The 17,961-nt window shown below is 32.6% G+C and overlaps 3 protein-coding genes across 9 annotated transcripts in view; 2 read left to right on the forward strand and 1 right to left on the reverse strand.

Moving 5' to 3' along the window:
- The window catches only part of LOC115877110 (vinculin), a 33,947-nt gene extending 32,687 nt beyond the window's left edge, over window positions 1-1,260 (forward strand). For all 6 annotated transcript variants that reach the window (XM_030893203.1, XM_030893205.1, XM_030893206.1 and 3 more), the window contains one exon: window positions 1,035-1,260. In XM_030893203.1, the coding sequence (XP_030749063.1) occupies window positions 1,035-1,207 (173 nt within the window). In that variant the 3' untranslated portion in view covers window positions 1,208-1,260. The remainder of the gene's footprint in view (window positions 1-1,034) is intronic.
- A 2,032-nt stretch (window positions 1,261-3,292) lies between these two features.
- On the forward strand, window positions 3,293-4,899 carry LOC115877111 (WD repeat-containing protein 18). The gene is made up of 4 exons (XM_030893214.1): window positions 3,293-3,687; window positions 3,749-3,956; window positions 4,015-4,129; window positions 4,187-4,899. The coding sequence occupies exons 1-4, from the start codon at window positions 3,458-3,460 to the stop codon at window positions 4,870-4,872; spliced, it is 1,239 nt and encodes a 412-aa protein (XP_030749074.1). The 5' UTR covers window positions 3,293-3,457; the 3' UTR covers window positions 4,873-4,899.
- Window positions 4,868-16,110, reverse strand: LOC115877112 (beta-ureidopropionase). Of its 2 annotated transcripts, XM_030893215.1 has the most exons (11): window positions 15,976-16,110; window positions 15,640-15,752; window positions 15,108-15,237; window positions 14,702-14,831; window positions 13,425-13,519; window positions 12,118-12,324; window positions 11,835-11,945; window positions 10,133-10,339; window positions 6,609-6,695; window positions 6,440-6,542; window positions 4,868-5,030 (listed from the first exon to the last, which is right to left on the reverse strand). In XM_030893215.1, the coding sequence occupies exons 1-10, from the start codon at window positions 15,976-15,978 to the stop codon at window positions 6,459-6,461; spliced, it is 1,167 nt and encodes a 388-aa protein (XP_030749075.1). In that variant the 5' UTR covers window positions 15,979-16,110; the 3' UTR covers window positions 4,868-5,030; window positions 6,440-6,458. The 2 variants fall into 2 exon arrangements, with proteins under 2 accessions (XP_030749075.1, XP_030749076.1); XM_030893216.1 differs by lacking the exons at window positions 4,868-5,030; window positions 15,976-16,110 and adding an exon at window positions 15,804-15,918 and having other exon boundaries at window positions 5,466-6,542.
- Window positions 16,111-17,961: the final 1,851 nt, after the last annotated feature.

Below are 17,961 nucleotides of genomic sequence, written 5' to 3' on the forward strand. Positions count from 1 at the left end.
CGTTTATTCGACGTCGCAGAAGCTTCTACTTTGCTGTAGTACAAATCCAACGTCGGCACAACGTTTTAACTAAACTTTAAAATGTATTCTGCCCTTATCATATACAATACATTTTCTTAACTTGTCGATAAAGTATAGTTTTCAAATTTTTTAATATTTGGAAACTTTATCACAAGGTATATTATTACTAACTGCTAAATATTCGCTAACGCAATTTTAGGATATGCTTCTTATTATCTGGATTTTATTCTGCTCATCTTATGCTCTTGTTTATTTCATATTAATATTCGTATTTTAGATCTAAATTTTAATGCTTTTCAATTACTTTAACGCGATAAAAAGTTAATGTTATTTTTTAATACCTTTCTGTATAATATTTTTCATATTTATATCTGGCAAAACTATCAATAAATACTATTATTTATGCAAAAACTATATGCAGTACCATATGGCACAATTCCAAAGCCCGACTATTGCGGTGACGTCACAAATCGATGTCTCTGGCCTGTATCTCATGTTGGTTATGGCACATTAAACCACTTTCACAGTTATTTCTACGTCAGTTTTTAGTAAATTTTCGATTATTAGTTTGTGCATTAATGGCAACCTCTTACTTTTTATTACCACTTGTGGTTTTATAAGATGTACATCAATATATAAATAAATAACCCATAATAACGCTTAGAATTATCTTCATAATGGACTAATTTTTGCCAATATGTAATAAATAAAATAAGCTATGAAAGAAATAAACCAATTAATTACTAAAATATTTATTTTTAAATTAAAATAAAATGTAAAAATCTTTAAAACATGATATAATAAGTATATTTTTAAGATTCATCTCATAAATTCATCACAATCTGGCAGCGCTGTCGCCATCGCTTGTCACTCAATGTTGATCACGTGCATAGGAAATTGTTTTGCGATTACATATGTATTTTTGTTGGGTAGTTTAAAGTAATTCAGTGTCAGTCACGAAGAATTATAACTATTTAATACAAACAAATAAGTATTTTACTTGTTTTTTCTAGGATCTGAGGAAGACAGAGAAGCTACCGAAATGTTGGAAGGCAACGCCCAAAACTTGATGCAGAGCGTCAAAGAAACAGTACGAGCTGCGGAGAGCGCAAGCGTCAAGATTCACGCCCAGACCCACGGTAGACTAAGATGGGTCCGTAGGCAACCCTGGTACGCCTACGCTTAAAATCTACATAATTTTCAAACTAAAAGGGTTAAAATTATCCGGATTATGATATAGAAAGAGAGTAATAACTGTATCTACAGTACATTTCAGTAAAGGTACTTCTTAGATAGGACCGGAGAAGGTCTCGAAAATGTACTAAATAATTGTACTAAGCTTTATTTTATTTTTTTTATGTATTGTTGTTGATTGTAGAAATAAGAAGATGCGCAACCTTATCGGTGATTTCGTGACAGAGTCGGTGGTTGCCGGAGACAGTGTTGCCAGAACTACGGATTAATCCGTAGATTTACGGATTTTGGGTACAGTACGTTAATAATACGGATTTTCATTGAACAATTTAATCTTATATGATTAAACAAAGAACGACGTCAGAGTTGGCTTGGAAATGAAGATCGCAGTTATTTCATATGCAAATTATTATAGTAAATATCAATAATCGTCATTTCCAAGCCAACTAAACGACTTTTTTCGAGCATACTAAATATTCAGTACCTAAAAAAGAATTTTAATTTTTGTTCTTTATTCACGAATAAATTTCAATACTCTCAACGCGAATTTGTCATCCAAAGATATTTTCGTCAAATGTATTACAGATATTACTTTTAATATGGCAACACTGTCGCTTTCAGTTCCACACCGTCTTCGATATGCCTTCGCTAGCCGAATTAGAGAAAATGAGTGTTTTATGCGTTGGCCGCAGAACGAGTGGAGGCTGCACCGTACAGCACTTGAGATGTAAGGCGAAATCAAATCAACCTTGTCACGAATTTGCCCATTTTGTTACGTATCTTCTCAATTCTTTCAATCAACGGTATTATTATCATTTTTTGACTCTTTTTCTGTTCTGGATATTTTTTAACTCGGAGTTTTTTGAAAATTAAAGAGGAACATTCTTATGAAAACGTAATTGTTGGCTCTAAAAGATTTGTGTTCATTTTTTTAACATTTTTAACCTTATTTATTTGTATCCGTAACCATTTATATTTTATTGATGTTCTGAGAAGTAAATTTCTATAAAAAATAACACAATATAATATTTTAATATATTATATGGACCTTAAGGGTAAATAGGCAACACTACAAAACACGAGCTTAAATATTAAGATAGTGACATATATATCGGGCGTTTTTTTTTCTCTAGAGTGTAATACTTTTATATCAAATTACATTTCAGCAATCATATCACACAATCACTTATCGAAAACTAGGACAGAGTATTTTATAGCGTAAGAAAAATAATTCACAGATAGACATTATTTATTTTTAACAATGTTGCTTGAATATTATATTTACGCAATATTTGGGCAGCCAAATATGATTTCTTGCCTTAGAAAGAACTATGTGATAGACACTTGCATCTCTTTTATGTGTAAGACGAAATTATTTTGGGTTGTAATGGGGAAGCAGCTATTAATATTTTTTTCCAACGCAATGGAAAAAAACAACTTTTAGTGATGTAGAATTGCCTTGTTCATATACACTTATTTTTCTATCTGAGCTTTTTATCAGCGTTATTATATAAATATATTATTAAATGTGCTAAATAAATATAATGTGCAATAGGTGCCAAAATGTTATCTTATACTTCTTAGTGCCTAAATTAAAACTATAGTAATATTGTTAATACTTAAAAGAATATGTATCTTACGTAATTTACACTAAAAAGTACTCTATACGATACGATCGAAAAAAAAATGGCGTCAGAGTTGGCTGGGAAAATCAAAATCCGATCTAACTTGACGCGGTTTTTTTTTCGATCATCGTTGAAAGTAATTACAAAAAGTCATTTATAACAATTTATTTATTTATAATCTTTTTAACTTATTTATATTTGTTTTTTGGAATGAATTTCTAATCTAAGAAATCAATAAATAATAATTATACTTTTTTGTGTGTGATTTTTTTTAATTTCTCCCCACAGAATAACTATTTCAATCCTAAAAATTATTTAATACCAAATTTAATACAATAAATCAGCGGTTAACTATCGATAATTCTCCTCCCTACTTTTTAGGGACATTTTAGAGACTTTTAATTTGACATTGAATTTTTGTATATTATTGGCCATCCTGGCTGTATATAACCTAGAAAAAATATAACCTAAAATTTTTTTGCGGCATTTTTCAGATGATTTTCCAGTTTAATTTCTTATTATTTTCATAGAAAAGTGTATTGATTCGTGGATCTAAACGAAGTTTAATAAGCATCGAAGAGTTTATCATTCAGTAAAGACGTCTAGTTAATTCAAAAATGGTCGTAGAAGACATATTACTAACATCTTCACAAACAGCCCAACAGTACTCAGCTTGCTTATGGGATTATAACACGAAAAATGTTCTTAAATTTTATAAAAACGGCGGTGTTGTATCACCAAAAGCTTTGGAAGTTGTTGGACAGTCTTATATTTTAAGCAGTGAAGCAACTAAACCTTTATTACATGTTTGGCCACTTAATAGTCAAGAAATTGATAAGAGTATAAAGTATTGCAATATAACATATTTTAAGTAAGAAGGAATATATTAAATATATAGTTTTTTATAGATTAATTCTACCTGGACCCGCTACATGTCTTGCAGTATGTCCGAGAAATACGTACTTGGCTGTTGCAATCGATACAAGGTTATATATTTGGTTAATCGCTTCAGGAAAGTTACTCTCTGTACAACAGCGACACTATCAACCCATCACTTGTCTAAAGTTTTCTAGTGACAGTGTATATGTGGTTGTTAGTGGAGAAGATGGCATTTTGGTAATATAAAAATATCTTTAATAATATTTATAACTGTTTTAACAAAAAGAAATCTTAGGTTGTGTATTTCCTCGCAGATTTAATTGCTATACATAATAATCTGTTCAGTGGGCAAGTTGAACCAAAATATACCAAAAATGACCATACAATGCCTATTAGGGATGTCCACATAGGTACGTAATAAGAAGGGTACACATTTTTTGCTTGTATCATACATATGTCATTTTTAGGAGTTTTCGGAAGGCATTCTCGTGTTGCTACATGTTCCGTGGACCAAACTGGTTGCCTATATAATTTATCAACAGGTGAGCTTCTTCTAAGACTGGTTTTTACTGAATCGCTCACGAGTATAGTATTTGACTCACCCTGTTGGAAACTATACATAGGAACAAATAAAGGCTTGATTAAATATTATAACCTCAAAAATCCGGCCAGAAATTTGACGCACCATGTAGAAAAAACGATTGAAAACGAATTTATGGGGCATAAAGAAAAAATTGTTGCTCTAGCTCTGAATTCGAAGAACACTGTTCTAGCTAGCGGTTCACAAGATAATTTTGTTTATACTTGGGATATTTTAAGTAGACAAATATTGCAAACCATCGAACATAAAGCTCCTATAACCAATTTAAGGTTTTTGCCAAAATATTCCAACTTTTTTGAGCAAGTTCTCAAGCCAGAAATCATTTTTAAACCTCTACAAAGGAGTTTGAATCTAGATTCAGAAGAATGGACTGTTTCGAACGTTCAGACTGAAGATATCGAATTTTCTGATGATGAAACCTGTGTGGAGAAAGAAACGTCGCGAAAAAGGTTGGAGGAAGAGAACATTCGTTTGAGGATAATTAACAGCCAGCTCTATAGAGCTGCTTTAAATATTAGTAAAAAATATAATAATGTAAACGAAACACAGTAAGTAAAATATATATTTTCTATATAAAATGTATAGTTCATTTTGTTTGTATTTACATTTCAATGATAATATCTTGTTCTTGCGGGCTGATTTTGATGATTTTTTAAGCAATTTGTACTAGCGTGTTAGATGTTGTATAAAAGTATAAATGTACATATAATATAAAATCAGTTTTTTTTTATTTATAGGGTTCTTGGCTTTTGGTCAATATTAAACTTTTTCTGGGTTTAGGAAGTGTTTATTATATAACTAACATTTCGGTCCAGTTTTAACCTTTTTCAAAACCTACAATACGATATTATCAAACTACAACTGTGTAAAAAAAATATAAATAAAACTTACCACAAAATGTACATTTCCTTCGTCAAACTTGTATTAAAACATGAGTGCATAAAATAACAGGTGATAACACATTACATTTAACTTAAAATTATACTCATACAATATCACCCACATGACACAATAATTAACATATACAGTTTAAAATTTTAATAAATTGTGATGGCCGGCTCAATGTATTTTCTGTACTGAAGCGTTTCTATTTACAAGATTGGTGTGTATATTCTACTTAGCTTATCGACGTCTTTTTTTCGTTAATTGCATTTTTGTTTTTTTGTATCTGAATCATTTCAAGGAATTCTCGTTTTTTCAAATTAATTTCGGTGTTTAAAATTCTTGTTTTATTGTAATCAAAGGTGTGATTATTATTTTTTTCGTGAGTAACAAGTGCTGTAATGTTTTTTTTGGTCATATTTATGACTGATCTGTTTTAAATAGACCTTTTAGTTGATGGGATAAGCCTTCTATAATGGTATTGGTAAGAATTTTTTGTTTATTTTTTGTTTAATTTTTGTATCAGAATTATAATATTTGTGAATTCTTTGTTTAAATGTTTTGTTTATAAGCTGAGTGGGGTAATTATTTAAAATTAGTGCATCTTTTGCTTTTTTTTATTGCATTTTCCCTGTATTCCGGGTCAGATAATGATATCGCTCTATCAGTGAGACCTATGATAACTGATTTTTTTTGTTTTTTTGGGTGGTTTGAATTATAGTTCAGATATCTGGAGGACCATGTTTTTTTAGTGTACCACCATAGTTTTTAGAGTTCCCTGGGTATTATAGATTATGGTGTCTAAAAAACTGATTGAATTATCTTTTTGTGTTTCGATGGTGAACTGGATTCGTTTGTGCAATGCATTAAATTCCTTCAGAACGTATTCATTTTTTTCTTTAGGAATTAGCATAATACAATCATCTACATAACGATAGTATAACGGTATTTTAAATTTAAATTTTTTTAATACAGATTCCTCTAGATTTTCCATAACGAGTTGGGCTATTACACTAGAGATGGATGATCCCATTGCGCAACCCTCGATTTGTTTGTAAAAATTGTTTTTGTATTGGAAATATGTTGAGTTTAATGTTAGTTAAAACTGGACCGAAACGTTAGTTATATAATAAACACTTCCTAAACCCAGAAAAAGTTTAATATTGACCAAAAGCCAAGAACCCTATAAATAAAAAATATATTAGATTGGTCAAAGAAAAGTTAATTAAAAAAATATATAAAATCAGTTTATATCATCACTTTTTAATTATCTGAGGGACAAAATGATGATCTGATGCTTCCGATAATAGTTTTGCGTACATATCTAATCTTTGGGTCATCTGAAATAAATAAAATCTTTTAGTATTTAAAACTAAATTAATATTTAAGTATATTACAAAATATACCTGAAATCCCCAAGTATCTTTAGCTTGTCTGCACATGTTTAAATCAACTTCAGTAACAAGAAGTCCATTTCTTGTTCGTGATAGACCCTAAATTCAGTAAAAATAAGAATTTTAACAAAGTTATCTTTATTATTGACTATAAAAACTAAAAAACGAAAAATCGATGTTTCCGCTTAACAAAATTGACTTTTTATAGTTTTGTTAATTGTTAACGTAATATTTGTAATACTTTTATAAGCACCTGTAAGCACAATATTCGATAAATTATTGCAAAAATTTAAATATACCGGGTGCGTCTCAAAAGTGGCTCATCCCCAAGAACAGTTAACGTAATAGGACTGCTCATTCAGCCAAAAGTGTCCGCCAGGTGCATGCGAAAACTACTCGCTTTGTGACGTCATTGTAGTCCTTGTCATGGTTATTTAGTCCTTATCCGGCAACCAATAATACACACGTGCATTATTGGTTGCCGACTGCAAAACGTTCATTATTTAGTTTATTTATTTAAACACCTTATATGTATGCAGTATAGAAAATTAACTGTATAAATCGTATTAAATACTCGGATAATGCATTTTTAAGAACAGCAGTTCCCAGTGTATCACCTTTTGCAAGCATTCTTTTTAGAGTACTTCCATATTTTGCTTTAAAATAATTAATAAACAATATCGTGGGCACTTAGTAAGCACTTTGTCACAATCCACAACACAAAATGAACGTATTTAGACACTCTATAGCTTTAAAAACTTAAAGACACCTTTTTCACATTTAAAATTGACAAAATAATTAACTCAAAATTTCTCAGCTGTTATTTTTATAAGTTTACCATAGGCAACTAATAATACACACTATCATGACAAGGCCGTGGCAAGGCTTTGACAAGGACTACAATGACGTCACAACTGTCAGCTGAAGCGCGGGAAGAGGCAAACGTACGTCTTATGAGGATGAGCAACCCTATTAGTTTACCGTTCTTGGCTCATCCCCTATAACTTTTTTATTTTTTCAGATAAAAAAACGAGATTTGGTATGTTAGTCTTCTTCTTCGTCGTCTCTTCGTGTCTGAAGAATCGTGACATTATGGCTATGTGCAGTTGGTGATTTTGATCTTCCATCGTTGGCGATCTTCCGCCTGATTGAAATGGCTGACCTGTAATATTTGCTATTTGGTCAAGCCATCTCGATGGTGATCGTCCTCTGGGTCTTCGACCTTCTACTTTGCCTTGTACTATGATTTTTTCAAGGTTGTCTTCACCTGTGCGAGTGATATGACCGAAGTATTGCAGGATGCGTCTACGGCAGATGTTGGATAATCGATCTGTGATACCGAGTTCATTAAGAATTGCCTGGTTTGTTCTTCGAGCTGTCCATGGGATACGGAGCATTCTCCTCCAGCACCACATCTCAAATGCAGCTATACTGTGTCTATCAGCGCTCTTGGCGGTCCATGACTCAGACCCGTATAGGAATATGGAGAACACCAAAGATCGAACAAGGGTCTTATGGGTGTTTTTGGTTATGTTCCTATCTGCCCATATTTTTCCTAGGCTCATCATAGCCGCCCATGCCATTGCTATACGCCTTCTTATCTCTGCTTCACAGCCCCCATTATTTGTTATTAAAGACCCTAAGTATATAAATTGATCTATTCTTTCTATATTAGAGAGGAGGCTGTGTAATCGAACTGCACCACTTCTATCAATCAGAATGAGTTTGGTTTTATCAGTGTTTATTTCTAGACCAAGACTATTGCTGTCGATGGTAACTCTTTTCAGCAACCGGGCCATTTCTTCTTCACTTTTCGCTATCAGGGTGGTATCGTCCGCGTACCTGAGGTTGTTTAGGATTTTACCGTTGACTAGGATTCCTCCTTCCTGGCCCTCCAAAGCACGTCTGATGATGTATTCGCCATAGGCATTAAACAATCTGGGTGACAGTATACAGCCCTGGCGTACCCCTTTTCTAGCTTTGAAAGGTTTCGACGTTTTGTTATCTAGGTTGACAATTGCAGTATTATTGTCATATAAATTGTTAATAAGAGCCACAAGCAATAGACGATTCGGAACTCCCATTTCGCTCAGAACCCTCCATAGGTTTTTCCACCTCACACAATCGAAAGCCTTCTTGTAGTTTATAAAAGACAAGAACATAGGCGAGCTAAATTCTCGAGATTTCTCTATGAGTCGGCGTATGTTAAATATTTGATTTCTTGTGCCTCTTCCTTTCACGAATCCGGCTTGTTCAGGAGGTATTTCAGGCGTCAAGTACCTCTGAAGTCTTCGGTCAATTATCCTAAGTAATATCTTGCTTGCATGTGACGTTAGGGATATTGTTCGATAATTCGGGCATTTTTGTGTGGATCCTTTATTGTGAATTGGGATGAAAGCAGAATTAGTCCAATCTTTAGGTCATTGTCGAGACTGCCATACTTTATTGCAGATGTTATGTACTATTTTCACACCTTCCTCCCCTATCAACTTTATCATTTCAGCTGAGACACCGTCTGTTCCTGGGGTTTTGACGTCAGTCGTTTCTTCAGTTCATTCAGTCAGTTCATTTATTATGTGAGGTACTTGAACTTCGTTTACTACATCTACTTCTTCCTTATATAGTATAGTTCTTCGCAATATTGTTTCCATCGTTGCAATATGTCCTCGTTGTTCCACAGTACTTCTCCATTTTCGTCCTCGATAGCAGTTGTTCTAGGTTTGAATTTTCGAGTGAGTTCCCTTACTTTCTTGTATAAATCTCGTGTTTGGTTTGAATTTTGGTGTTCTTCAATTTCACTGCAGATTTTCTTTACGTAATTATTTTTATCTTGTCTGCATTGTTCCTGGATCTTCTTGCACAATCTTCTGTAGGTTTCTTTAGAATTTTGTGTTGTTAACCCTTTCCTTTTTATTTCTTTCCGTTCCTCGATTGTGTCGAGAGTTCTTTGTGTTATCCAGTGTTTATTGGGTCGTTTTGTGTTATGACTTCTGGATATAATTGAATCTGCTGTTTCTTTCATGAGACTTTTAACGTTTTCCCATTCTAGGTCTGGGTCTTGTATATTCATGATGTTATTAACATCGTTAGCTACTTTTTGCTGTATTTCCCGTTGGAACATCTCTTTAGTAGCGTCCGTAATTGCAGCTTTTGTTTGTGGTTTACGGATATTCTTTAGACGTAATCTAAATTGCATTACTAGCAGTTGGTGATCCGACCCGCATTCAGCACCAGGGTATGTTTTGCAGTTTAGTATGGACGACTTCCAGCGAGATCTAACCATGATATAGTCAATTTGATTTCTGTATCGGTCCCCAGGAGACTTCCAAGTGTCCAGTCGCCTGACATGGTGATGAAATAGGGTGTTTGTTATTGTTAGATTGTGTTTCTGGCAGAACTGGAGCATTCATTCTCCTCGCTCATTTCTGCTGCCCAAGCCGAAGCGGCCAGCCACGTCTCTAAATTGCTGATCTATGGCGGTTGTTCCACTTTTGAGACGCACCTGGTATTCAGAATTTACCATGTATAAAACTTACCGGCGTTCTGGATCCATTGGGGGCTGTTACGTAACTCGAACCATAAAAATGTCCGAAATCCTTGTGAGCCGGTTTTCCATTACCTGACGTAAATTCGTTTTCGAAAATCTCAGTGCCTACTCTGTTAATTGCACAGGTAAAATAGCCGTTTGCTATAGCAGCGTTTCTAGCTTCAATGCCCCATAAAGGTTCACTCAAATCACCCACCTAAATTAGTGATTTTTGATTTATTTTATGTACCTAGTAAAAAAATGCATGAAGCTCTATTCGCACCAAATACGTTTAAATAAAATATACGACGGCCTCCCCATAAGAGCAATGAGAGGATTTACGTCCCAGTATTGAAGGAGGACAGAAAATCGAGTCGAATGTTCAAGACATAGGTTCATCCTTGTTTAGTCAAACCTCCTACAAACCAAGGATAGACTTATGTAGGAAATGCATTGAAATTCTATAGCCATCCTTCAATATCGTGACAGGAATTTAAGCGGTACCCTCCGTATACTTTATTTTAAACGTATTTGATTCGCACTTATCATGCAGGTCTTAGTTTCTTGACGTACCGTCTCGGTCTCGTTCAATCATACCTTTGAATAAGAAGACTAAGGAAGGAGCATAATGCTATCCATGTATTCATGCATGGTGGGCGGAAAAAGCACTCTAGGGTGGGGATCCTTGACAGTTCTGTTTGACGATTCATTTGACACATTTGAATTTGATTTGAAATTTTGTGGATTTGTCAGTCTTTACGGAGCTTATTTTATGTTATTTATTATTTATTCTACTACTGATAGTTGTATAAAGGTAGTAAATCTAGATGGAAATTGTGGCAGAACTTAAATTAACAGTGACACTATCGCGATTTATCGAAAAAGACTCTAAAATAGTTGGTTGTGTAGCGTGCGGTAGCAAAAATCGAGTGAAATAATGGAACAACTTTTCGCTAGTAAGTGACTATATAATATACATACGTGTAGTAAACCGATCATTTATGAAATTCACTTAAATTAACTAATTATATATTTTTTCTTGCATTTTTGCTTTTATTTACTACTTGTCAAAGATTAGATATCAGGGAGCAGCCACACTATCCTAAAAACGGCGTATTGGCGTAACGGCGTAATGACCTTGAATATATTTCCAGTAATTCTATTGGCTGAAACATTCATCTGTCAGAAATTTTATCTGTCAAATTCATCTGTCAAAAATTTCAGCCAATAGAATTACTGGAAATCGATTCAAAGTCGTTACACCGTTACGCCGATACGCCGTTTTTAGGATAGTGTGGCTGCACAAAGATTAGATGTCAAAGAATTTAGATACGTCAATTTGACTTACCTGCTTCAGTAGCGTATCGGATGTTTATGGTTATAAATAATTATTATAACTTATCTATTTTTATTTGAATTTTATATTTTTATAACAATTTTAATAACTACCAACATTTATTCACAACGTAAAATAAAAAAAAATATTGGGTCTACCCCACGTCTACCCTACATCATAGTTTTACATTTTTTAAATAAAATTAGAACGGCACTGATAAACCGGAATTTAAGTCGGCCATATTTGGGGCCTATCGCGGTGGACCTAAGATTTTTGATATGCTCCTTCCTTAGTCTTCTTATATATTCAAAGAATCATACATAACAGCCAAGAATTCTTTCCGATTTAGATATTCGGAGAGTTATTTAGTACTTACTGTAGCGGATGGATTAAATACAATTTCTGCTCCATTTAGACCAAAACCTAACCAATTTAGTGGGTGATGTCTTCCATAGCAAATATTTATTGCAATTTTTCCATAATCGGTCTAAAATCAAATTTCTGATTAAACTTTGTAAAAATATATAGATAGAAGCGTTGATTGCAAGAATTAACAACCAAAGCAAACAACCTAATGGGCAAATTATATATTAATAACGGTAAAAGAGTCGAATTTTAAATAACACCCAGTATATGTTATGTAATACATATTTTATTACTTGAAATACAGGATGTCCGGTATTTCCTTCAAAATAATAGGTGGATTCGTTAAAATCGCCAACGCGCGGTATGTGATTCTTTCTGTGTTTTCCCAGATAGTTTCCGTGGTTATCTATGACAACCGCTGTATTCCAAATGGTGTCAGAATGCGTCCCATCTCTTTCCAAAATTGGTGAAATTATAACAATATTGTTTTCTTTTGCTAGCTAAAATTTAATTGAATATATTATACCGGGTTATATATGTAGAATGTTCAGCCATCGTTCAGAATCACGTCATATATTTTGTCGAACTCTCTCAATCACTTGCCAACCAGATCAAAGAGATTGGTGACGTCATTACGGCATTTCGTAAATTACTGCATATTCTTTTTAGTAGTTGTCATTGTCATTTGATTTGGGATTATAATTTTATTGACGGACATCGATCAATGTCAAAATTAAAATTTGATTGTTGTTGTAAAATAAAATTCAATTTTTTTATTGCAAAAATGCCTCAAAGATTTAACCAAAATCAGGGTTGATCAGGTTATTTATATATCTTATCCTCTGTAAAATACAAATCGATAGCGTTTTAAAATAATATAGCGAGTTGCTGATGCTTTAGAAATAAGAAGTTCAACAGTCCAAAGGATTGGAATTAAAAGTACTGATGACGAGCTCAAGAAAAAATGTATAAATGCCGAAAAAACGGAACTCGCTCAATCGATAATATAGGAACGTACTTAAAATTTTCTGAACAATATGAACTGATCTCAGACACACTGTAAAACTCATATTTGACAAATAATGATGACGTAATGGTGAACGATGGCTGAACAGTTTATGTCCTACAGCCGATGCAATAGCTCCGTTATATTTTTTATATTAATATATACACAGTGGTCACATATAAGAATGCACACTACAGGAATATCTCGTAAACCAGAAGAGATACAGAGATGATTAAACTAGAAAAAAAGTTACGTTTTGCTAAACCCTACAACGTCATGTTTAAACAATTAATGTTAATCCAAAAAAATACGATTACTTCCGAAGATATTTTGGGAAAACCCGAATTTTTCCGACTTAGTTTTATTTTTTCTCTATATACAAATGTCACATTCCATCGCAACTTTTCCTGCTCTACAAGTTGGTGTTCTTAGATTTTCAATGTGACGTTTCGTTTCCGAGATACCATCATCAAGTTTATTTTTTTAAATACGGACCTGGATTTTTTATTGTCTTTTTTTAAAGCTTCTGACCTCCCTGTAATCTGTGTGCATTCTTATACGGGACCCCGTGTATAGCGGGAGTGTTATAAGTACCTGTTGTAGAAACTTGGTTGTGGGACCGTGTTCGGCTTCTTCTGCGTATTCACACCAAGGGAATTTCTCTCTTGTACAAAACGCGAAAGGCATATCTAAAATATTAATAACAGACTCAGAGAAAATTAAATTTTAAAATTATAATATATTATGGTATGTCCAAAAGCATTTGACACTTTTATTCTTGATAAAAGGTCTCCACTTCCGGTCAAACTTCAAATGGACAATATTGAAGTAGCGTATGAGCGAAAAAGAAGCGTCAGCGATGGCTATGAAATGAACATCGCTGTCATTTTATGTGCAAAATCATATGGGGAATGTCATTAATGTTCATTTCCAAGCCAAGACGCCGTTTTTTTTCGAAAGATTATTTATTAAGAAATTATACCGTGTGAAAATTTGTGGTTAACAAGCAGTTTTCTAAAATATACAGGAAAATTAAATAGAAAATTCACGATTTTCAACATCTTTTTTGTGACAAAAACCTCATAGGCGTGTTCCTGGGGTCGAAATATACCCTCCCTAAAAATATTTGCACTTATTTCAATAAGACTCACCCTGTATATTATGTCAATATTCCGTATTCCATGGGTATATTGATAATTGAGGTCTAAATTATAAGAAAATGCATTTTCTACGAAAACTTGCAGAGACAGGTAAAAAATGGCGTATTACAATTTAATAGACAATTAAATTGTGCATCTCATTCACGTAAAATATATAGGGTGTTCCATTTAAATTAAACAAGTTATTACCATTTAAGCTAGTAATTATTTAATATAAATTTTTAGACACTCTGTACAAGGTAGTAATATTTTTACTATTGCAATACAAAATTTAGTAGGCAGAAAAATTTCAGTACAATATTTGGTTTTAAAAAGTTAAATACGCCTAGACAAATGAAGCATTGAAATTGTTCTGTAATTCAAAATCGAAAATATTTCAAAAACGGTAAGATTAAAGTGCGGTAAACCTTAATTAAATTTACCTTTATTTTAATAGTAGAAACTAAAAATGTAATAATATACAGGGCGTTCCATTTAAAAAAATACAACTTTGATATTTTTTTTTATTTGGGACACTCTGTTCCTTTTGAAAATAATTTTAAATTGTAGCTTTGGCAGTCCTCCAACGATACCATCACTTACAATTTCTAAAAATCCAATCATTTGACTACAATGTTGTGTATGTATAATAAAAAATTCCGAGAAAGCTAAGATATTTTTTTCCTATATGCGGCTCATATATTTTTGGACACACTGTATATATTAACTTACTCCAAGCCTCCTGAAAGCAGAAGACATTAACTCCTAAATTGCTAGCGAGGTGAATGGCTTTCACAGCTAATTTTTGCATGGCATTATGCATTTCCGAAATTTTTGAGTTCGTTGGTAAGGGTGTTTGGTGCTAAAAATATATAAATAAGTAAATAGGTACCATATTTATTGATATACTCAACTAAAAATAGATACAGGGTATGTGAAAAATGCACAGCGAAATCTGAGGGGGTGATTTTTCATCAAAAAATATGAAAAAAAATCCTATAAACATACAATCCGGGAATGCGTAGTTTTAAAGATACAGGTGGGTGTACCCATGTTTATAGTTTTTTTCATATTTTTTGATATGGAATCACTCACCTGAAATTTGGCTGTGCTTTTTTCAAACACCCTGTATAACTACCTGAAATAAGCCTATTCTAACTGCACGAACAGGCCTAGTTTGTTCTGCCAAGGCTGGAATACTGTAAGCTTTCAGTTCTATGTCATAAGACTCTGCTGTATCTTGAATTAGGGTTGGAATCTCAATTTCTCTATGATAGATTGATAAAAGATTAATGTTTTTTTTTATTCCCTGTGTTATCATGTGTATACAGGGTGAGTCTCAAAGAAGTGCAAATATTTTCAGGGTTGGTAGATCTCGATAAAAGAAAGATATTTTCTCTTTACCGTTATTTAAATAAGTCCAAAATCTCCGAGTTATTTTACTTTGAAAATTTCCAATAAAAAATTAATTTTGCTTAAATTTTAAGAACCGCTTTATCTTTTCTGGGTGTTCTTTCTTGTAAATTTTATCATAATTATCAAGAAATTATGTTTTTTAACTAAAAACTAAAAAAAATCCAAATTTAAAAAAAAAAATTCGCGACAAAAACGTTTTTACTACCGCTAAAAAAAATGCACTTATTTAAGATTCACCCTGTATATTTACTTACGGTGTAGCATTTCCGTATAGTACTTGTCTAACTTTTGCATAGTCTTCATCATTTAAACTGTTTTTTAAAATGTGTTCTATACTTTGGAACTGATTGGTACTAGACATCGTGCACTGAAAATTGTAGTGTTTTAACTAGTTATGCTAATTTTGGGAAGGTTTTACTGTAACTACACACTTAAACAGTTAAATGTTATTCTTTATATTGTATTTTAGGTACAATTGACAAAGTTTGCGCTCGTAAAGTAAATTGAATCTGGTTTAAAGTAGTTACTAGATGATATAAAACAATAACTGCAAAAATAAACAAGAAATTAAAAGCCTTAACACGACTTACCATAAAATTTTGATATCTAAATTCAAACAAAACTAAAGATAAACTAGATTAAAATCTCCAAACTGTGTGTTCAAATAACTAGGCCGTTCTATTTACAGCTGGTTAAAATAAAATTCATACACGCTGCTTTCATTTAGATTTTCTTTATCAAAATAAGTAATTATTTTGGTTTATAGTAGGGGCGTCTAAGTAGGAATTTTGGGATTTAGATCTTACAGATCTATTGAGTTCCCCTTCCTTGAGTTAAAGCTCATCATACAGTCTTAGGATTTTGACAAAAGCGAGTATTTGAGACGGTTTTACAGAGGTTAGTTCTCCATCTCCGATATCAGTCGTACCAAATGATTGTCGTCTCGGCGCACTTAAAGCGCACTCAGTGATGAGGTGTTCTGGATGAGGAGATTCTTACAAAATAATAAAAGTTCCCATTGTCACTACAGAATGCGGAATGCCGTTATTATAGCTTTAATTTACTGAGGTGTTCATCGAGGAGACAATGTCCTGTTACAAACCTCGTGACGATCCGAAGATATGTTCTTTCTGAAATAAGAGAAAATCATAGATTTTCTTTGCTTTACCCCTTCGTACGGCCACCCTCACCATGCCAATCGGCAGGTTACTTTGCAGGTTAATATTTCTCCATTATCAGAAATACGTGGGGTGTATGCACTTACTAGAGGTGTGTAGTTTGTATGTGATCTGTGGTGTGTAGTTCATGGACGAACTAGTTCCAATGAACTATTCCGACCCCGGAATGAAAGGAGCAAGTTCGTGGTTTCTCAAGGAACTAGTTCCTCAGGACCTGTTCCGGGATCGAGACTGTGACCGATATATAATAATATCACAGTTTTTCCAATGTGCTCCTCAATTGTTATATTTACTGTTACATAAAATTTAGTAAAAACTCTAAAAAACTTGTCAATAGCAGAAGATAAAATTTGGACTTTCCAGGTAGGTAGTTACAGTTAAATACAAACACCTAAAAAGTAAAACATATTGCAAACCGGTAAATACTGCAAAATCCAAAACATAATAGTAAATTATCTACTAAAATAATAAACTAATTGTTAAAAATAAATATTTTGTGCATATTCCGAGTAAAATCTTTTCTTAATTTATATGTATATTTTTAAAACAATTTATTCATAGTTAGGTTTCCATAATTATAATATACTTAATATGTCTAATACTTTAATTATTATATATTTAATATCCTATACTATATAAACACATACCTTCCTTCATCATTTGGGCACCTAAAGAACGGTATATTGTCTGTCATTCTACTTTCACAACCATCCACTGCACAAATATTTCTAGTAGACATTTTATTCACAATTTGAACAAAACAACTAAAACACTATTTTTGGTTCACCCTATACGTCGCACAGTGCTTCGTCCCATGGACAAAAATCAAAAAATAAGTTAAAATTTACTAATATCTGAATATATAATTTTATACTTATAGCAATGTTCAACCATCCCTGTATATTATTTTTCATAAACAGCGTTTTTTGTTGGCAGCAAATATTTTCACCAAAAGAAATAAATTTTGCGATCATTATCTCATCAGTGAAAAGAATAACATTCATAGTAGTTCTGTATATTATGGAGTTAAACGGGTACGTACTTAATTGAAAGCCACTATGGATATTGTTAAAACAAGGTATGTACTTTAAATTTATATCTAAATAAGTTCGTGATTGTTTAGTTTTATTTATTTTTTAAGATGAGTTCTTAAATGGGTATAAAAATTTTACGTTTTCAAACTTCAAAAAGGGTATTTAAAAAAAACATATCAAAACATATCGTATTTATTGAATATTTTGTTGCCATATTCATACACTTTTAATTTTTGTATAGTTCACCTGCGTCTGCTTGCGACGAACTTTATTTTATAATACTTTTCAGATGGAGTAAAATTTATAAGCAATGCCGATCTGGCTAATACTTGGAAGCGATCATAAGGACAAGAACTCAAATTAT

Source organism: Sitophilus oryzae, unplaced genomic scaffold, assembly GCF_002938485.1.
Source record: "Sitophilus oryzae breed Bouriz unplaced genomic scaffold, Soryzae_2.0 scaffold_1442_pilon_pilon, whole genome shotgun sequence".
In the NCBI taxonomy this organism is placed as follows: Eukaryota; Metazoa; Arthropoda; class Insecta; order Coleoptera; family Curculionidae; genus Sitophilus; species Sitophilus oryzae.

Coding starts and splice junctions, on each gene's coding strand:
- LOC115877111 (XM_030893214.1), top strand. CDS start 3,458: ATGGTCGTAGAAGACATATTACTAACATCTTCACAAACAGCCCAACAG. Junction 3,688..3,748: donor GAAATTGATAAGAGTATAAA/GTATTGCAATAT, acceptor AGTTTTTTATAG/ATTAATTCTACCTGGACCCG. Junction 3,957..4,014: donor GTGGAGAAGATGGCATTTTG/GTAATATAAAAA, acceptor AAGAAATCTTAG/GTTGTGTATTTCCTCGCAGA.
- LOC115877112 (XM_030893215.1), bottom strand. Junction 14,832..15,107: donor TTAGAATAGGCTTATTTCAG/GTAGTTATACAG, acceptor ATATATTTTTAG/CACCAAACACCCTTACCAAC. Junction 11,946..12,117: donor CCGGACATCCTGTATTTCAA/GTAATAAAATAT, acceptor ATTTGATTTTAG/ACCGATTATGGAAAAATTGC.